Below are 21,598 nucleotides of genomic sequence, written 5' to 3' on the forward strand. Positions count from 1 at the left end.
CCAGCATATAGTGAACATAGAGCCCAAATTTAGGTCGAGCCTAACCCGAACCTTAAGAATCCGTGAAGAGGGTACACAAGGAAAGCTTTTTTGAGTCATTTATTTCGTTTTTGAATAAATGCATGCGAACTAGATATCATGCGGTTAGGTTTATTTTTCTCGAACAAGCATGCGAATTAGATATCATGCGGTTAGGATTCTTTTTGAATAACAAAGCATGGGGGTAGATATCATGTTGGGTAGGATCTGATAAAGCATGATTGGGTAGTCAGCATGTGGGTAGGATTCTTTAACAAATTATTATCCCGACTTAATTGCTTTATGTTTACTAACGATCTATTGTTGTCTTTGCCTTGTTTTTTCTGTTTTGCATTGCACTATCCATTACATGGTTGATTTGGGATCGATGTCCATATAGAAGGCCAGTAATATGGAACGAACTGTTCAGAAAGAGGTTAAGGACAATGCGGATATTCTGAGGTGGTCGGAATAATCCCAACTGACCAATGGGGACAGTGTGATGCCTGGATACGTGTCGGAGTTATTTGGTTACACTCACATCAACGTACGTCAGAATGATCTGAGTGGGCTAAAAGAGGTATGGGGAAGATGGGAAGCAGTCGATAAGGAGATATTTTATCAGTTATATGGCGATATTCCTTATCTTATGGATGTTCCTATTGACCAAAATATGTTTAGAGCATTGGCGCAGTTCTGGAATCCGGCTTATAGCTATTTCACATTTGGTAGGGTGGATCTGACACCAACAATATAGGAGTATCAAGCTTTGGCATGTTGCCCGAGGTCCCAAATAGATAGAATATATACCAAGCTGTCAGTCACTCCTTCATTTAAGAAGAAATTACTATTGATGAACGGAATGAGTGAAGATTGGGTAGTTAGAAACATTAAGAAAAAGGGAGACAGTGAGTGCATCTCTTGGGCTGCTCTGAAATAAGTAATTGCTCATCACCCTGATAAGAGAAATAAGCTTAACTTGTTTGCTTTAGGGATTTACGGGCTTGTTATTTTTCCAAAAGTGCTAGGATATATAGACGTATTAGTCATTGTCCTGTTTGAAAGATTAGAAAAGCACGTGGATCCTGTTCCAGCCATTCTAGCTGAGACGTTTTGGTCTTTGAGTTCTTGTAGACGTGAGGGAGAATGACGCTTTATATGATGTGCGCCTTTGTTGCTAGTGTGGATTTCGAGTTATTTCAAACATGTTGAAAGGGCACCACGATGAGTGTTTCTAGATGGGTTTTCGCCTTTGAAGGATTTTATTTCTAAAGAATAGCCTGGGGGTTTCGCCGAAGAAAAATGGATGGTCATCTTCAAGGATATCAGAGATGGTGATATTTTGTGACGAGCTTCGTGGAATGTCTCTTCAGATATACTTTACCGATGTGGAGATCGAGATTGGGTTCCTTTACCAGGTATATGGGGTTCTGTTGGGTATGCACCGCTACTAGTTTCAGACATATGGGTCAAGGCAGTTCATTCCAGCCACATGGGACTTGGTAGGGTCGGATTTTGCATTCAAAGGAGATCAGTATAAGGGTAAAGTTAAAGGGGTTGCTGAGGCTTGGAAGCAAACTCGTCGTGTAAATCTGTTCACCTATAATCTCGAGTTATCTCAAGAGTACGAGCAGTGGAGAAGCGGTCGGTAAATGACAACATCCGATAGTGAATCCTGAAAATATTCAGCCAGTGGAAGAATAATTGAGAGTGGTGTCATCTCCATTAGAGTTAGCTAAGCGCGATTTCGAAGCAGAACGGACAATGGAGAATGACTTTACAGAAGCTAGAAGATGAAGTGTATCAAAAGGGATTGGAGATTGACATTCAGAAGAGTAGAGCAGATCGAATTGAAAAAGTAGAGAAGCAACTTCGGCTAGACTTTGACGATCTTTGGTCAACTTATCAGCGAATGGTAAAGCTCATATAGGTTCTAGCTCGAGTAAGTCATCTGTAGAATGGAGGCAAGAAATGATGAGCCTCAAAAGAGTAGCCGGGGGAGAGTCAAGAAGAGCTCAAGCAAAGCAGACACCAAGTTAAGATTTTATCGAAGGAAAAAGATTCTTTAGAGCATCGGTTACAAGAGAGTCAAGCCCAGAATGAGAAGTTGAAGGGGAAAATTTCATGTTTAGAGATTGCATTGCGACAATACCGAAACAGGGAAGGTAGCTCAAGCCGTAGGGAAGTTGAGAGTCTGAAAAAACAAGTGAGTGATCTTGAAGCCATGGTTCAAGATTTTCAGAGGCAAGCAAGTGAGCTATCGATAGTTCCTTATGAGGGGGATATACAGTGGCATTTTCGATGGGAGAAGCTCTGGCGAGAGTTAAGCAAAGAGAGGACCTTATTGCTTGTTACTTAGGACACGCACGGAGAATAGCTCAATATTTGGTCATTCTATCTGAGGAAGATGTGATGTGACTGAAGAATTGGATCCCGAGGCTGAAGAGAACCAGAAGATCGTGGAGTTGCTAGCATATGTACAGCAAATAGGAGAGATGGTGCAGATTTATTTGTGATATGTTTCAACTTTGTAATTGAACGTCGTTCTAATATAAAGAGTTGTTCTAAGGAGTCGTTCCAGGATCAACACCCTATATTTTTGTATATGCATTTTTTAATTCATTTCAATTTTTGCATCGCATTTTATTCATTCATAATCATATATTTCATATTTATTAATAAATATCAGCGATAACAAAATGACTCTGTGACAGAGTAATACTGGAAAATCCCAAGCATACCTACAGAACCAGGAAGAAAGTTATGGAGGACAAACTTGCCCAAATTCAGAAGGCTCAGTTGGAGTTACAAGATAACATCAAGAAAATGCAAGAAGATATGATGAATGCCCAAAAGGATATATTTGCCAAGTTTGCGAGTATGTTGGAAGGAAGAAATCCGGAACATGGGAAAAGCCCTGTATCCGGAGCTGTAAATGAGGACCCACTTTATCCTCCAGGGTTCACCCCAGAACAATCTCAGAACATTCAAGTGACCCCTGATCATGTCGGAAAGGTGAACATTAATTCTGTCGATGCTTCTGTTAACGTACATCCTGGATCTAGTTCGTATCAGGAAGAACATCAATATCATCAAGTTCCGGACCTTGATGAAGAAGCCAAGAAGGACCAAAATAATCCACTGGAGAGAAATGGAAAACAATAGAAAGAGAAGTCAGAGCCATGAAGGAAGATACCAGTGTCTATGGATTCGACGCAAAGGAATTAAGTCTAGTGCCAGATTTGGTTTTGCCTCCAATGTTCAAGGTTCTGACTTTGAGAAGTTTTGATGGTACCAGGTGTCCCTCTACGCATATCACGATGTTTTATAGGAAGAGGACCGGATACATAGGGGATGATCAATTGTTGATACATTGCTTTCAGGAAAGCTTAACTGGTTCGAAAATCCAGTGGTATAACCAGCTGAGTAGAGCTAATATTAAATCGTGGAAAGACTTGGCTAAGTCTTTTCTTGAGCAATACAAACATGTAAAAGATGTTAGGCCCAACAGGATGATGTTGCAAGGAATGGAAAAAAGTCTAACGAGAGTTTTAGACAATATGCTCAAAGATGGAGAGAGTAGCAGTGCAAGTCCATCCGCCATTGAAAGAGGAGGAAACAAATATGCTTTTTGTCAATACCTTAAGAGCTCCTTTTTTCTCGCATCTTATCGGTAATCCTTATCGAAGTTTGATGATCTAGTTACAGCGGGAGAAATGATTGAAATGACGGTTAAGAGTGGAAAGCTTGAGAGGGAGAGTCTAGTAAGAGGCCACCAACGAGGAAAAAGGAAAACAAAGTCAGTAATGTGAGGCAATACGATTCTAATAACATCACTATTTCCCATCCTCAAGGAGTAGGGTCATCAACACAAAATGATAATAGACAAGGGGCAAGGGACCAGAGGAGAGAGAGGCATCAATTGACCCATCCCAATGACTTATAAGGAATTGTTTCAGATTTTGTATGATCAGCTGTGGTTTTGTCGTATCACGTGACACCAATGCAACCTCATTTTCCAAATGGTATGATGCTAGTGCTCAGTGTGAGTACCATACAGGGAATCCCAGGCATTCCATTGAGAATTGTACTGTGTTTAAGAAGGTTGTCCAAGATTTGAGAACGAGGAATGTCATCAACTTTGGTGACAGTGAGTAGCCGAATATAGCTCAGAATCTGTTGCTACTATGCAGGGGTAGGAGTTAACGCAATTATTGAAGAGAAAAGAAAGAGAATTGTAAGGATGTTAGTGATGTGGTATCACCCATGAGTTGGGTGTGGTATCAGATGGTTAAGGTAGGATTATTGAAGCCCAGTTTAATGGGTGAACAATTTAACAGTAGAGAGGTATGTCAGTATCATAACAGTGAAGGACACAGTATTCAGCAATGTCCTGACTTCCTATCTTTGGTACAAGACATGATGGACAGTAAAGAAATTGAATTCTTTAAAGAGATTGCTAAAGAAGAGGAAGTTTGCGCTTCGAATCATCTAAAGGGGTTTACAATGCTAGTTGTCCCCTAATCATTACTCCCAAGAATCGATTGCCTGAAAAGTAGCTCCGAAAGTGGTTATTACACCTCCATCTCAATTCCCATATTGGGATAATAACAAGTGCCTTGGAAATATGATTGCCAGATGGGAAATATAACAAAAAAGAATGAGGAAGTAGACGAGGTGGGACACTTTACCAGAAGTGGTAGGTGTTATTCTCTTAATCCACCTAAAGAGTCTGAGAAGAAGAATGCGGTTGATAAGGGGAAAAAGATTGATATTCAGATAAAAGAAGATGAGCATGTTATCAATGAACCAGTAACCGAGAGTGAAGCGGTAGAATTTTTAAGTTTCTGAAGCACAGTGAGTACAATGTTGTTGAACAGTTACACAAGTTGCCTACCTGTATTTCTGTTTTATCATTACTTTTGAGTTCAGAGGCCCATAGGAATGCTCTGTTAAAGGTTTTGAACCAGACTTTTGTTCCGAAAGAGTTTCCCATTGAAAAGTTGGACCGGTTAGTTTCCAATATACAAGCTGATAATTTTTTATCTTTTTCTGAGGATGAGATCCCTTCTGGGATGATTGGTATTCAGAGGCTTTGTATATCACAGTTAAGTGTAAAGGGCATGTGTTGTCCGGGTTTTGGTTGATAATGGTTCGGCTTTGAATATGATGCCCTTAGTGACTCTGAAGAAGCTTCCATTAGATAGTACACTTATGAGAACCTGCCAAAGTGTGGTTCAAGCTTTCGATGGGACTAAAAGAGAATGTCGGGCAAGATTGATGTTCCTCTAACTATTGGTCCAGCAACTTATGAAGTTGAATTTCTCATAATGGCCATTATGCCTACGTACAATTGTTTGTTAAGAAGACCTTGGATTCATCAGGCCGGTGCAGTTCCGTCCACATTGCCCAAAGACTGAAATTTGTGATTGATGGAAGGTGGTATGTATTCACGCTGAAGAGGACATTATTGCTTCTGTTTTACTACTGCTCCGTATATGAAGTGAAAGAGCAAGTGGTCGAGTGTTCTTTAGATCGTGGAGTTTGTTAATGCTACGTTTGTGGCTGAAGGGAGGAAGATACCAAAGCCTAGACTGTCAAATTGTACCAAAATGGGACTCAAGCTGACCCTTGGAAAGGAGCAAAAGTTGGGAAAGGGTTAGGAAGTCAGTTACAAGGACCGGTGAATCCAATATTCCTGTTACTAAAAGAGATTGATTTGGTTTGGGGTATTAGCCAACTACGAGGGATAAGCTAAGGGGAATTAAGAAGGGTCAGGAAATGAGAAAGACCAGATTGGCTGGTGAAGACCTTAGTTGGGAACCCATGACCTTCTCGCCATTGAGCAACATTTTCATATCTGGAGGGCATATGTTTCAAGGGAATTCAAGGAGTAATGAGATGATGGTTGAGAATGCCTTGGGAGATTTAGGCATTAATGTTATAACTGATGGTGAGTTTGAGGAAATGAGAGTTATGGCATTTATACTGCACCACCGGGCTTCGTTGAACAATTAGATCACGGAAGACAAACCTGAAGTTTACAAATCTGTTACAGAGTAATGCACTGGAACTTTCTCCCTGTTGTTCATACCCTGGGGCAATAGGTGATTTTATGTAAAGGGTTAAATGTTTGTTTTTTCTGCTTCATAAAAGAGCATTTTGTTAGTTCCAAATGGCAAACATTCTCCCATGCATTTCATTTATTTATTATTTGTTGTATATATATGTATTTATTTATTTCTATTTATTTATATGGGAAAAGATCCTCCCATATTATATATGTATATATGTATATATGTATATATATATCTTTCATTTTTCTTTTAGGAACTTAGATATCAATAATATGAAAGCTAATGACTCTGGCCCGAATATTGATTTCGAGAAGCCTATATGTCAGGGGAAATCGAGGATTGTGATGATGATGAGGGATGTGAACTACCTTCTGAATTGCTGAAATGGTGGAGAATGAAGATAAGCAGATTCTTCATCATAAAGAGTCTACTGAGATTTTGAATTTGGGGACAAATGATGATAAGAGAGAAGTAAAGATTGGAACTACTCGTCAGTTGGAGGTCGACAAGATTTGATAGAATTACTTCGAGAATACAAGGATATGTTTGCTGGTCATACGAAGATATGCCAGGTTTAGATACAGAATTGGTTGTTCACAACTACCAATAAAGCCTGAATGTAAGCCGGTATAACAAAACTGAGAAGAATGAGACCTGAGATGCTACTCAAGATTAAAGAGGAAGTGAAGAAACAATTTAACGCCGGGCTTCTTAAAGTGGCTAAATATCCTGAGTGGGTGGCGAATATCGTCCCAGTACCGAAGAATGATGGAAAAGTTCGAATGTGTGTCGACTACAGAGATCTCAACCGAGCTAGTCCAAAAGATAATTTTCTTTGTCACATATAGAACTCTAGTGGATAATACTACTGGAAATTCTTTATTCTCTTTATGGATGGTTTCTCTGGCTACAATCAAATTAAGATGAACCCTGAAGATATGGAAAAACGCGTTCGTTACCATGTGGGGAACGTTTTGTTATAAAGTAATGCTGTTTGGATTGAATAACGCAGGGGCAGCATATCAAAGGGCTATGGTGACGTTTTCACGATATGATGCATAAAGAAATAGAAGTTTATGTCGATGATATGATTGTCAAAGCTAGATAGAGGAAGAACATATTAGGAATTTGAGAAAACTCTGTAAAAGACCTAAAAAGATGCCAGCTAAAACTCAACCCAAATAATGTACTTTTGGGGATTGTAAAAGAGCTTTTGAAGCAGTGAAAGATATTGTCGAGTACTCCAATCTTAGCGCCACCCATCTCAGGCAAACCCTTGATCCTTTATTTATCAGTTTATAAAATTCAATGGGGGTGTGCTGGGGCAACGTGACCAAACTGAGAAGAAAGGGCTATCTATTATCTCAGTAAGAAGTTCACTGAATGTGAGACTAGATACTCACCCATTGAAAAGTTGTGTTGCGCTTTATGGGCTACTCGAAGGCTTAGGCAATATATGTTGTATCATACTACTTGGCTTATATCCAAGCTTGATCCCTTGAAATATCTAATGGGTGTGCCTGCATTATCTGGAAGATTAGCTCGTTGGAAAATCCTATTGTCCGAATTTGAAATCCAGTATGTAAACCAGACAGCAATTAAAGGAAGTGCTATAGTTGAATTCATTGCAAGTAGGGCTTCGAAAGAATATGAGCCGTTGAGCTTTGATTTCCCAAATGAAGATTTAATGGCTATTTCGGTAGAAGAAGCAGTGGTATCCACTAGTAAATATTGGAAGTTGAACTTCGATGGTGCTTCAAATGCCATGGGACATGGAATCGGGGCAATTTTAGTCTCACAGGGGGAGAACATTATCCTTTTACCAGTCGGCTTAATTTTGAGTGTACAAACAATGACCGAGTATGAAGCTTGTGTTTTGGGTCTTAGAGCTGTCGTTGATCGCAAAATAAAAATGCTCAAAGTGTATGGGGATTCAGCTTTGGTAATTTACCAGCTCAGGGGAGAATGGGACAAAAGATTCTAAGCTTGTAGAATACCGTGAGTTAGTTATGGAACTCATTGAAGAATTTGAAGAAGTAACTTTCAATTACCCCCCAGAGAAGAGAATCAAATGGTAGATGCCTTGGCCACACTGGCCGCATCATTTAAGATGAGCGAGCATTCAAATATGATGCCCATTGAAATGAAGGCTTATGAGTATCCAGCCCATTGTTTTAATATTGAAGAGGAATATCTTGCATATATAAGGTATCAGTGTTATCCGGAACAGGCCACTGAGAATGATAAGAGAACCATTAGAAGAATGGCATCAGGGTATGTGCTTGATGGTGAGACTCTATACAAGAAAATTCTTGATCAGGTCTTGTTAAGGTGTGTGGACACGAAAGAAGCCAAGTTGATTCTTGAAGAAGTGCATGAGGGATATGTGGTACCCATGCTAATGGGCATACTATAGCTAGGCAGATTATGAGATTTTGGTATTATTGGTCAAATATGGAAACAGATGTATCAATTATGCCCAAAAAATGTCACAAATGTCAGATTTATGGAGATAAGATACATATTCTCCTCATCCGTTGCATGTAATGCGCGCCGTGGCCATTCTCAATGTGGGGCATGGATGTTATTGGACCAATTTCGCCCAAAGCTTCAAATGGTCATCGCTTTATCCTGGTAGCCATAGATTACTCACCAAGGGTAGAAGCAGCTTTTACGCAAATGTTACCCAATTGACAATATGCAAATTCTTAAAGAAGGAGATCATTTGTAGATATGGTTTCCATATAGGATTATCTCCGATAATACATTGAATTTAAACAATAAGATGATGGATTCGGTCTGTAAGTAGGTTCAATAAAGCATCATAATTCCACCATTATCGCCGAAAGATGAAGGGGCAGTAGAGGCGGCTAATAAGAACATCAAAAGGTCATAAAGAAGATGATTGAGACTATAAGGATTGGCATGAGAAGTTTCCATTTTCTCTGTTTGCCTGTCGAACTTCTTTACAGACGTCAACTGGGGCAACTCTATTTTCTTAGTATATGGGATGGAAGCTGTCTTACCTATTGAGGTGGAATTCCCTCACTTCGGATTTTGTCAGAGGTGAAGCTCATGAGGAAGAATGGGTACAGGCTAGGTGACCAATTGAATTGATTGAGGAAAAGAGATTGAAAGCTATTTCGAGAATTCCATGAAGGAGATTTGGTGCTTAAAAGGATTTTGCCTGTTCATAAGGATTTCCGAGGAAAATGGATGCCCAACTGGGAATGACCTTATGTTGTCAAGAAAGCCTTTTCTGGGGGAGCTCTAGTCCTAACTGAAATGGATGGATCAGAATTACCCTATCCAGTGAATTCTAACGTTGTTAAGAGGTATTTCGCCTGAAAAAAAATAAAAAGAAAAAAAAGAGAAAAAAAGAAAGAAGAAAAATGAAAAATGAAATAATGAAAAGAAAAAAAAAGAAAAAAAAAAGAGAAAAAAAAAAAAAAAAGAAAAAAAAAAAGAAAAAAGAAAAAAAAAAAAAAAGAAAAAAGAAAAAAGAAAAAAGAAAAAAAAAAAGAAAAAAGAAAATGAAAAAAATAAATGAGGGTTCAAGATGAAAATCCGAAAATGGCATCTTGAAACCAAAGGAGGTCTCAAGTTGAAAACCCGCAAAGGGTGACTTGAGTTTTGTTTAAATTCAGAATTCGTGCATGGTGGAGGTTCTGAATTGATTTTGGAAGTGGAAAGAGCTCCTGATATGGGTAGTAACAATGATAGTTGGTGATCAGGGTTGAGACTAAAGATTAATGAGTCTCGATTAAAACAACCAAGAGAGAAATTGAATGCACATGAGATTCAATACTGGTTTAGGGCATCCAATGATGGAGATTTGGGAGTTTAGAAGTAGCTTCACACTCTTAAGCATCATCACAATTTTGGAGATCCTTTTGACAGGAGCTACACTCGAGTCATTCTAACGGTGTGCCAGTTCAAAAGCATTTGCATTATTGATATTTGAATATGCCTACTCTTTTGTTCTTTTGTTTTTCTCAGTTAAAAGTTTACCATGTAGTTACCTAAAAATTCTCTGCATTATATAAATAAAGAGATGTCTTTTCTTGTTAATCTCCCTTTTACAAACATCTTATTTTGAAAAGTTAAAACATATAGCTTAACTTGAAGTACATAAGATCATTTTGTATTATTGTGCAAAAAGTTTTGGAAAATACAGGTATTCTGAAGCTGAAAATGGTTTTAACATGTAAGCTTGTGTGGTTACGGGAAGCTAAAACTTTGGAATTCATAGAAAATCTCAGCCATGATAAGAAGACCCAAAGAGATTGCCATTGATCAAGAAGTTGGTCATGGGTACTGGCAGGTTTCAAGAAAGGAAGGAGTCAAGGTCCTGTTAAGCCGAGAGATATGGAATTGAGATTGTTAATTGGGGTGAACTGGTCAAATGTTCTGTGCCCAAGATAAAACCGAGTTCCATTGAGATCAAATGATATGGTGTTCTTTCGAAGAAAAAATGCATTAGATTGCATAATTGCATACATTTAGGCATGAATAGGATCATGGCATTCATAATTGCATGATGACTTAAATATCTACAGGTTTCACAAGGATAGTTGAAGATTGAAGACATGAAAGCATCAAGAGGAGGATAACTAGTTTTGAAATCTTGACAAGAATGATGTTTATTCGAAAACTGAGCCAAAGCAGATTCATATATCCAATGGCTTCCAGACAAGTTTTCGTGATGGAGATAGATTTTCAGAAATTTTCTCAAATTATAAATTTTTGAGTATAATATTTTTCAAACATACATTAATGATTGGCAATGTTTGATTTTCAGGTTGAACCTTCGAAATAGGTCAATCTTAAGCTTTCACGAAATAGTAGTGAAGCAATTCAAACTTAAGCCTTCACGGAAGAGTAGTGAAGCAAACTCATTTTATGAAGATTGAGTTCTATACTCTCTGAAGGAATAAAGAGCGGATCTGTTTGTTGAAGATTGTTTGAGTTCTATACTCTCTGATGGAATAGAGAGCGGACCCGTTTTATGAAGATTGTTCGAGTTCTATACTCCCTGAACGAATAGGGAGCGGACCCGTTTATTGAAGATTGTTCGAGTCTTATACTCCCTGAACGAATAGGGAGCAGACACATTTTATGAAGATTGTTCGAGTCTTATACTTCCTGAAGGAGTAGGGAGCGGGCTCGTTATTTGAATATTTTTCAAGTCTCAATTATGCCGACGTAACAGTGAGTGGTTTAACCTTTTGATGTTCTCAGAATCGGACAAACTCTATCATCTTTTTATCTTTGCTCTATTCTCGTTATACGACAATGAGCAAAGAGGGGCAGCTGTAGATGCTCGATTTCGTCCGGGGGCTTCGTTCGAGTTTTAGATCCAGTACAAGTTGCAGTGTGGATTAGTGAGAGCCCAAATGTGTCCAAACCAACTGGAGGCCCATCTCAAGCCCAATGGACAGCAGTTGCATGCATAATAAAAAAGAAATTAATGTTGGTTTTTAGTAGTTGATATGATCAGATAGTGGAGGGATTAACTACTGAAAACTAAAAGGAAATAACCACTCATCATAAAAAAAAGGGGGAGGATTAGAGATCAACGATCACAGATTATACAGAGATGAAGAAAAAAAGAACTGGGTGATCAATAATTCATTACCATTACGAGAGAGACGAGTGACCATTTTTCATTTTTATTTTTTTTACACAATAGAGCAGGAACAAAAACAGTGTGTGTAAGATATTTCTTTACCACATTCAAAGATCAATTGATGTAACAAAGGATTCGGCTTACTCTTCTGAAAAGCAGTAGAATCAATATAAGCAGGTTATCTTCTTTATACTTTATAAATACTAAGCATGCATATTTGTCGTTTTTTTATTCGAAGCAAGTAGAAATATTAAGTTAGTCTCGATATACCTGTTATGCTTCGGGTCTAGATTGAAATTTGTTTTAGGAAAAGCTCAGTTGGTAGTAGTTTCATCACGCAGCAGTGTTGGTTGAGAGCGTTGTAAGGGCGCCAGGGAAATTGGGAAAGAAAAAGTAGAAAGCAAGGAAGGCTTCTCCTCCATCATTTGTTCCCCCTAAAAAATTCGTAGCAAAGAGATACACAAAAAAAACTTCTCGAAATGTTTTCTTTCTTCTGCATTTCAAACAACCATATTTTCTTTATCTCGAAACCAGAACAAAATAGAAAAACAAACAACCCATGTAAAATTCTCATCATTTTCAAATCAAAAGGATTACAACAGAAAAAGAATCTCTTTTGGGACGTAGTTTTTGTCTCCCTATTACGTTTCTTCTTTGCAACCATCTCTTTGATTCGAACCAAAATATAGGAAAAGATGAGAGTAGTTTACCTTTTGTTAGTGATCTCGTTGACAGGGACTTGCCGTCGGGGCTAGGAAATTGAACAGTCGATCCTCTTTAGGGGTAGGGGGTTTTGCATGTTGGCCTTAGTCTTGTTTTTGGGTTAAAACAGAGAAGAGAAAGGTTAGGAGAGTAGAACAAAGTGTTTTATGTTGATTAAAGTGTTGTTTGGTCTCTTTGGCTATCGCGGTGGCCAATCGGCGTTTATGGTGGCCGAGCGACGGTGGCAGTGTTCAAATATACATTGTACGTTAATTTTTAATTTTACATATATTTAAATTCAGTCATTATTTTAATATGTAAATATACATTTTTTTTAAATTTATAGTTTAATATGTTAAATTTTTGTTTTATATTTGAGTCATATTTGTACGTTATATGTTAATATGCATTGTTTATATTTTTAAGTTTAAATGTATGTATATAATTTTTTTGTATGTCACATTGTATGACACGTATTACCACGACCACGACCACGACCACGACCACGACCACGACCACGACCACGAGCCGAGCCGAGCCGAGCCGAGCCGTGCCGAGCCGAGCCGAGCCGAGCCGAGCCGAGACGAGACGAGACGGACGGCGGCGGCGGTGCGCGAGAGCCCCCCTTGTTCTCTATCACTCAACAAGGAAGTGGAATGTCAAGCCTTAAATACCATTCCCAATAGTGTTTCCAACACTATGTGGGATTGAGCATTACCAACATAGCGGAGTTGCAGGCCTAGAGGTAAACTTACTAAAATCTAAGCTCTTTGTTTCCCCGAATAATAATTCGGTTGCATAAAAATACTTAAGTGATCTTTGTGGCATTCCCCTCACGAATGATTTGGGAACCTACTTGGGAGGTCCAATAATCCATAAAAAGGTAAATTCAGGCACCTACGTGCCATTTAACGGTAAGGATGGAAGGGTAAAGTCCTCTCCATGACGGGAAGGAGGACACTCATTTAATCCGTCTCGGCTTTTCGAGCACTGCGATGATCCAATACCTCGTAGAGTGGTGGTTAAACTCAACGGCATCTGAAGTACTAAATGTAGAGATGCTTTGTTTCTCTCAGCTGTGTAATGGTGTTATATCTAAGATGATTTGGCAATCATTATCTTTAATTTGTTGCTGATATATGCTAATATGAATTTCAATGCCATAAATTTTGTTGCTTTGTCGAAGTAACATTTACAATAAGATGTTATAGCAATGTGTTTATAATCAGTTGTAATCCAAATTTTCTATCTAAAACCCGTTCAATCAAATCTTGTAAGATATTATTTCATATTCTCTCAATTAATTTCATTTTATAGATTCTTAACTCATCATCAAACTCCAAGATTTTGAAACTAAAGAAATCAATAAAATTGTTTTGGCCATATAGGTTATCAACATATAGTTTATCAAGATGGAGAATTTAGGTATTTATGTTGGATTATAGGAATTTAGGGTTTGAACCAAATATTTAAGATGATGAGTGATAGAATTTAGACCAAATTGATAAAATGTACAAGTTTAAAGACTTAAATTGCTAATATATCAAACTATAAATTGTTAATATATCAAACTACATCATCTTTGTTATTTTAACGGTCGGTAACTAGAATAAAAATGAAAAGCATGATTAAGCATAATTTTATCCAAAAAATAATTGAATGACCAAAACAAAAAATATATGAATAAATCACGTACCAAATAGAAAATTTACCTTAAAAATATTCAAAGTAAGAATGTAATCTTATACTATATTAATTCATGACAAAAACAAATAATGAATCATTGTTATTTTCTACAATAGTAATTAAATTTCAAAGTAATCAATTTTTTTTATTAATTTAGGGTAAGTATAAGGTAATATTTGTTTAAAGATAACTCTCAACCATTTAACATTGAACGTTCACACCCTGATATTTTTGGCGCTCAAATCCGAAACCTCAAGAAATAACATCAATTCATTTATCACTAAGGTCACTCGATTTATACAAGTAATCAAAACTAATTTTACGCACAGGGGCGTATCTAAAGGGGGGCTACCCATGCCATGGCCCACCTCATGTCTCAAAAATCAAATTTTCTTTTAAATAAGTATATATAAGTTATATTTAAAAACTATATTAATCTAGTAGATATATATTTTTTAGATCCAATTTTTTTTTCTGTATTCGCGGCCGCAGTTTACGCATTTCTCACATCTTATTTAGAAGCCAATTCTTGAGGTCGGCTATTTATGTGTATTGTTTGGAAGGCAAAAAACCTGTATTGTTCTTGCATGAATGTAACGTAAATGCTTCAATAAATAAACCCCACACTCTATCCAGTCGTGTTTTGTCGGCCGAATAGAAATATCAACCCAATTTTCTCCTTGTTTGGGGTTCAATTCAATCAAAGATTTGGTCAGTTTAGTTCTCAAATCAAATGTCTTACAATATTTCAGTTTCTGAAGGGTCTTCTTCCTTCAACCGCTATGAAATGGTTTCTCCGCGAACTTGGACGAGCACTTACTCTTTGATCTCCCTTTCTCTCCTCTCTACGAAGATTCATTCGATTACAATCTTCAAGCTTTGATGAACCAAAAGAACCCAATCGATGAGTCCGCTTGTTCTTCAGATCAATTGGTTTCATTTTCAGGGCCGCCGTTGACGGACCAGCTTGAAAATCTCAGCCTTTATCAGACCACCCACTTTCCACCTCTTTCATTCGATCCAAACGCAGGAAACGGGTACCGGAGTTTCAGCAGCTTGAATTTTGCAGCAGTTAAACATGAACAATGTCAAGTGGATTTCGATTCTGCTTACTGTACTGATGTAGAAAATGCAGCAAATTCTTCTGAAGCAGAGTCTAACTTTTTATTCCGACCTCTTTTTGATTCTCTCATAGATTCACAGAATCTCCCAAGGGAAGCCGCGTTCAGCTTGCCGGAGAACACCTTTTTCGCCGGGCATATGAGGAAGGTTTCCAGCACTGGCGACTTAGTGGTAAATCATTTCTTGACTCTGTTTTTTTTCTTCCCGTTCCTACAAAAGGTAAGCTAAGTATTTAGTCGCTCAATTATTCTTATGTTTATGTTTTGGTTATATAATTATTTTTTTAAATCATACCAAACATTACCCGTTGTTAAAAGTTTACGGTGATGTTGATGTGTCATATCAAGATAATGTCACAATATCATTAAAAACATTATCATGTCATTAGTTCTATTAGTTTTTTTAAGGTGAGTGATCAAAATGTAAACAAAATCAAATGTTAGGTATAATTTTGAGAAAAAAATAGTTGGGTGACTAAAATAAAATCCCATGAATAGTTGGATGACTAAATATATAGTTTACCCCAATACAAAAATGTCTTCAACATTTAATTAAATAGTCATTTTAGTCTTTATTCTATCTTTTTATAGAGTATTTTTAACCCTCAATATTTCATTTTAGGACAAACAAATCTTAACATTTGATAAAATAACCGCTATAGGTCTTATTCTCTTTTTTTTTAGTATTTTGGCCCTAAACTTTTATTCAAGACAAAATAGCTCATATTTTGAAATGTCCATCCTTCATTAACTAACAGTTTCTATCAGTTTTTTTTGTTTTAAAATGAAACATAAAGATTAAAATATTAAAGAATTAAAGTATATATATATATATATATATTAGTATTATGCCTTTGTTTTTGTTTAATACATCAATTGGAATCTTTTTTGTTCTTGGCAATTTAGAATATGAGAAACGAGAGTGGCAACCAAAGGTCAAATCCAAGCACATTAACAGTAGAGAACTCGTTAATGGAGGAAGCGCCGTTCAAAGTGGGGCGATACAACCCAGAAGAGAGACAAGAGAGGATTTCAAAGTACAGAGCAAAGCGTAATCTAAGGAACTTCAACAAAACAATTAAGGTTCTCTCTTCTTCATATTCTTCTTTTTTTTTAAAAAAATGAAAAAGAAAATCAAAATGAGCAATTAATGTTTTCGTTTGATTACTACACTAATTCGTTCGATAGTGTTGTAAAGTATGCATGCCGGAAAACACTGGCAGACAACCGTCCCCGTATACGTGGCAGATTCACCCGCAACGATGAAAACGTGGACATCCCCAAAGCATCATGTAATTCAAATAGAGTTTCTGAGTACAATTGGGTTTTCCACAAACATCTTCCTCATTTTCCAAAATCTGTTTTCAGTAAAATAAATGAACCCAATGTGTTAATTAATTTATTATAAAAGGCATGAAAGTTGTAACCCTTTTCTCATTTTAATTAATGCATTGATTTGCAGGGTTGCATGAGGTGGAGGATGAGATATTGTAGAGAGGGGATTTTAACGACAGTTTCAGCCGATATCACCATGGTTACTTTTGAAAGCTTTAGGAAGATAGCATTTCGTGGGCTCTATTTAGGAGTTGGGTACATCTCGTATCAAAATCTCATTCTATGAGTGAAATTTTAAGTGTTTAAATCTAACTCCCAAATAGAACCTTTGTAAGTTCTGGGTGCAATTTATGAGAGAAGAAAATGTAATTCCAGAGAGTAAGAATAAATATTTAAATTTTGAAGTGACTAGAGAATTGTTTTTTAATTAATATTTGATCTATTGATCGATTAATCCATAATCATATATTGTATATTATGATGGACTATCCTCCTAATTTAATTTGTTATATTCACAATGTCAAGATTCAAACCTTCGATATTGCTTAAGAGATACAATGTCACATCTCACTGAACCAATTAATTTATTATTAGTGCATTATTTTTCTTTAATATTTACAAAAAAATGAAAAAATATTTCCAGTTTGTTCCATCATGGAGTGACTCGCTCAAATCAATTTGCTACATTTATAACATTAAAATTTAAATTTTTAATCTTAAATAAAGAATCTAATATTTTATCTAACCAAACAAATTGATAATTGATGTATTATATTTAATAATTATAAAAACAATAAAATTTATTCCCACATTTTTTAAATAAAATTTCAAGTATCCTTGTACCTTATATGGCCATCAATGATAACTATTATGATTTGGAATCTTTGACCTCAAGATATGATGCACTCATGATAATGCTCTATCACAACACAATTGTTTTAGTTTAATGAAATTATGCTTTTTTCAACAAGGAAGTGCACATACTTTAACATTAAAAAATGAAGTTAATGCCGTTATTTTAATCTCACAATATTATTCAAGGGAGTAAACTAATGATAAAACACCATGCCTATTGGTTGTTGATTTCAACTTGGAATCTTCTTTACATTTTATGGTAGCTGTTGACCCTTATAGTTCGTTCTTTGTATGAAGTGGCTGACAGTAATCAATTCACACTCTGAAAAGTTCAAATTTTAGTATATACATACAATGATCGTGTCAAATAACTTTACAGAGAAAAATGACGTTCAATTGGAGATGTTTATATGATTATTTACCAGCATCATATACCTATAATTTTTTCCTTTCCTTTGTTGTAAAGCAATTGCTGGGAAATGGTTAGATTAAAATTTATAATTACGGATATATATATATATATATATATATATATATATAATTATGTATGATGTAATTATAAAATGTAATATAATATTAACTGATCAATTATGTTGTATGTGTAATACTCCTAAAAATTTGACTAGTGACTAAAATGAAAATTTTGAAAGTTTATTAGCCAAAGTAGAAACTTGGGAAAAGTTCAAGGACCAAAATGATAGTTTTCCCAAAAAGAAATTTTATTCTATACATATGTAGGAATGGATTCTTTATTGAATTTAGATTTCGATCCTGAATTTGTGTAAATGAAAATTAAGCGATAAAGTTCGGTAAGATAATCGGATGACCAACGGGAAATTATGAAAAATTGAAGGATGATGGAAAAAGGACGGAAATGTTATTTCAATTTTTTTAAATGATGAAATTTGACATTGATCGGTGAAATTAAGTGAAATTTTCAAGTTAAAGTGAGATAGTGGAATTAGAGTGATTAAATTGAAATTTTAGAAAAATACAAGGGCAAGTATGGAAATAAATGAATATGATATTTTTATGGATAAGATGAGGTAAGGAATGATGCCATACTTGACAAATTGGGGAATATTAAGATTTTTAGAGGGTAAAATTGTAAATTTGTATTAAAAGATTTTATATTCATTTAATTAATAAATTGACAAGAATACATGTACATGAGATATTTCTCATGAATTATCTAGAAAATTTTCTCCATCTTCTCTATATATATGCCGTGGGTTATGGGATAAAATAATAAGTTTGTTAGCTTTTAAACTTGGCATCTTTTTGCATGGTTTTAATCATAAATAAATTAGGCATTGCTAGTTTATGTTAACGAAATAACAATAATAATAATAATAATAATAATAATAATAACCACTGCCTGATTCAAATGAAATATTCAAGTGCTTACTTTAGAATTTAATTAGTGGTAGCTTGCTTCCTAGAAGGGGTTTAACAGTTCATTAGTTTCTTCAGATCACCCATTTCTAATGAGTTCCGATTTGTAATTAGTATTGATTTGATTTCGTCTCACTTGATTGGAAGTTAGAATGTTGAGTCTTGGTTTATACGAACACACTCAAAACTTCTTCAACGTTTCTCTGCTATAAACTTGAAGCATTAGGTATTATTAAGGCACATATTATTATAGGTTTTTATAGTTTATAGGGTTGGTGCCATAGTAAACCTTAAGAGTGAACGTATTTGATGAGGATCTATATAAGCATGCTTGGGTTGCATCAATCCAGATTAAAGCGTTGTGCTGCTTTAATATTGGGGAGCGTTCACAAGCCATTCTTCACTACACTGATGCTAATAATTTTCCCTAAAATAAATAAACAAAATAATAAAATAAATGAAAATAAAATAAATTTCTCGTGCTCTTGCAGAAAAGCATTTGCGCGTATAATGCAAGAAAATAGCTGAAGATACTAAATTTTTTTTTATTTATTTATTCATTTTATTATTATTATTAATATTATTATAATTATTATTATTATAATAATAATTATTATTATTAATATATATTATTTATTAATATTACAAACAGGCCCAGATTGTACCGGCCCAATTACAAAGGACCCAAATGGCCCAAATCAGAAACCCTAAAACCCAATTAGGGTTTTTTATCCAGCTGCCGCCGCTCAATTTCAGCCGTTGGATCTGATTGGATCCAACGGTCCACAGTTTGCCAGAGGAAACCCTAGGGACACGTCCCAGCGCCGCCGTAGAATCCAGAAGACCACGCGGCCGCCGCTGCTGCTCTCGCCGCCTCCGCCGCTGCCACGTCCCAAATGAAGACTCCAGAAGACCCAGCTGCCCTCCACACGCCATGGCTAAGGGGTGAGTCACCACTGGTAGTCCGGTGACTCACCGAAACCCCCTCTTCGAACCGGTCCGATGGCCACACCGGTGGTGGCTATAAAAGCCACCACCCGAACCTGAAAAAAAAAAAAGAAGACAGAAAAAAAAAAGGAGAACAGAGAGACAGAGAACAGATCCTAGGGAGACAAAACCGAAAAAAAATATACAAAATACTACCAACGAACTCAGTCAAACATCTCACAACCAGTAACCAAAATAGAAGAAAAAGGAGGAGAGAAGCTTACCGAGGAAGCCGACCACCGGATCTCACCAAAACCTTCGAACAACCGAAGGTACTTTTGTAGATTTGCTCCGATTAGGAGCGTTTTAAAGAAAAAGAACACCGGAAACACCCTTAGGATGTTCCGATCTATTTAATGGTGGAAAAATGAAATTTTCCGGCCACCAGATGCGGTGGCCGGCGGTGACGGTCACGGCGGCAGACGGTTGCCGTCCGGTGACCGGCTTCCCTCCGATGAGGGAAGCTAGAGAGAAGCCAGAGCTCTCTCTGCTTGAGAGAGAAAGAAAAATGAAGAAATGAAGCTGGCCCTTCGGGCCAGCCGATTTTGGACCTTTTATAGGCCTTCCCGAACGACGTCGTTTCGGGAAGGACTATGCGCGTAATTAGACAATAGTTAAACCCCGTCCGCCGTCCTCCTAACTTGTAAACTTTACATTTTAGTCACTAAATCGAATTTATAATATTTTTAATTCAGTCTTCAAATTCCAATTTTATTCATTTTAGTCCTTTATATTAAAATAATATATTTAGGATAAATAACAGTTTTAATCCCTTAATTTTAATAAATAATATTTTAATCCTTAGTTTATTTTTTAATTTATTTTATTCTAATATCCGAATTTTAGATAATTTTATTTTAGTCACTAAATAAATAAAATAAAGAAATAGCATGTTTAATCCCTATAATTTTGATTAATTATGAATTAGATTTTTAATTTTATTTTTACTATAATTTAGTCATTTATTTTATATGTTTTCATTTATTTTACTGTTTTTAAAATATATTGTTTTAGTGGTATTTTTATTTTATTTGTTTATATTTTTAAATATTTTTATATATTCATAAATATATATATAATAAATAGTAATTTTTAAATATTTATTTTTAATATCGAAGAAAAGGACAGTCTTAATACAACTGGATGTCCTATTCTGATATTTTAAAATTAAAAATTAAACAATATTATTTAAATTAATATTTATCAATATCAAAGAAAAGAGCTGTCTTAAGGCACCTAGAAGTTCTTTTCTGATATTTTTAAATAAATATTTTTTTTATATATAATTTTGAAATAATAGGATTATAAATTAAATATATTTTTAAATTTTTAAATTTTAATAATAGAGACAATTTATAATTAAAAAGTACCAATTTTGGGCGTTGTAGGGGTGCTAATCCTTCCCTAAACGTAACCAACCACGAATCCTTTTTATTATTAAAAAGAACGAATTTTTGGTTATAAAACGCAGATCAGTTCATTTTTTTAATTGATGTTTTCTTAAAACTCTTTTAAAGAAAATAATTTTTAGGTATTCGACCTACCTAATCCAAAAGGTCGATGGCGACTCCCAAATTATTTTCAAAAATATTTATTCACATCAATTTCCATGCCAAGTATAATATTTCGTGCCCGGACGAAAACCGGTTACGACAGCTTGGCGACTCCGCTGGGGACCGGTCAAACTTTTAAAAATCAATTATGAATTGTCTCTATTAATTAAAAATTAAAAATTCATATTTAATTTTTAATTTTATCTTTTCAAAATTTTTATATTTATTTATTATTTTCAT

The 21,598-nt window shown here is 35.6% G+C and overlaps 1 protein-coding gene across 1 annotated transcript; it reads left to right on the forward strand.

Annotated features, from left to right (window-relative positions):
* The first annotated feature begins 14,994 nt into the window (after positions 1 to 14,994).
* LOC120214261 (zinc finger protein CONSTANS-LIKE 12-like) lies at positions 14,995 to 16,727 on the forward strand. The gene is made up of 4 exons (XM_039212207.1): positions 14,995 to 15,405; positions 16,140 to 16,316; positions 16,432 to 16,525; positions 16,696 to 16,727. Exons 1-4 carry the CDS (start codon positions 14,995 to 14,997, stop codon positions 16,725 to 16,727), a joined length of 714 nt encoding a protein of 237 aa, XP_039068138.1.
* The last annotated feature ends 4,871 nt before the right edge of the window (positions 16,728 to 21,598 follow it).

Source organism: Hibiscus syriacus, unplaced genomic scaffold (assembly GCF_006381635.1).
Source record: "Hibiscus syriacus cultivar Baekdansim isolate YM2019G1 unplaced genomic scaffold, ASM638163v2 tig00110057_pilon, whole genome shotgun sequence".
Taxonomy (NCBI): domain Eukaryota; kingdom Viridiplantae; phylum Streptophyta; class Magnoliopsida; order Malvales; family Malvaceae; genus Hibiscus; species Hibiscus syriacus.

What these genes read in the sequence shown, in the direction of transcription:
- LOC120214261 (XM_039212207.1), top strand. Translation starts at nt 14,995, where the DNA reads ATGAACCAAAAGAACCCAATCGATGAGTCCGCTTGTTCTTCAGATCAA. An exon ending in ACTTCAACAAAACAATTAAG is followed by an intron (nt 16,317 to 16,431) that starts GTTCTCTCTTCT and finishes AGTGTTGTAAAG; the next exon opens with TATGCATGCCGGAAAACACT. An exon ending in GGACATCCCCAAAGCATCAT is followed by an intron (nt 16,526 to 16,695) that starts GTAATTCAAATA and finishes ATTGATTTGCAG; the next exon opens with GGTTGCATGAGGTGGAGGAT.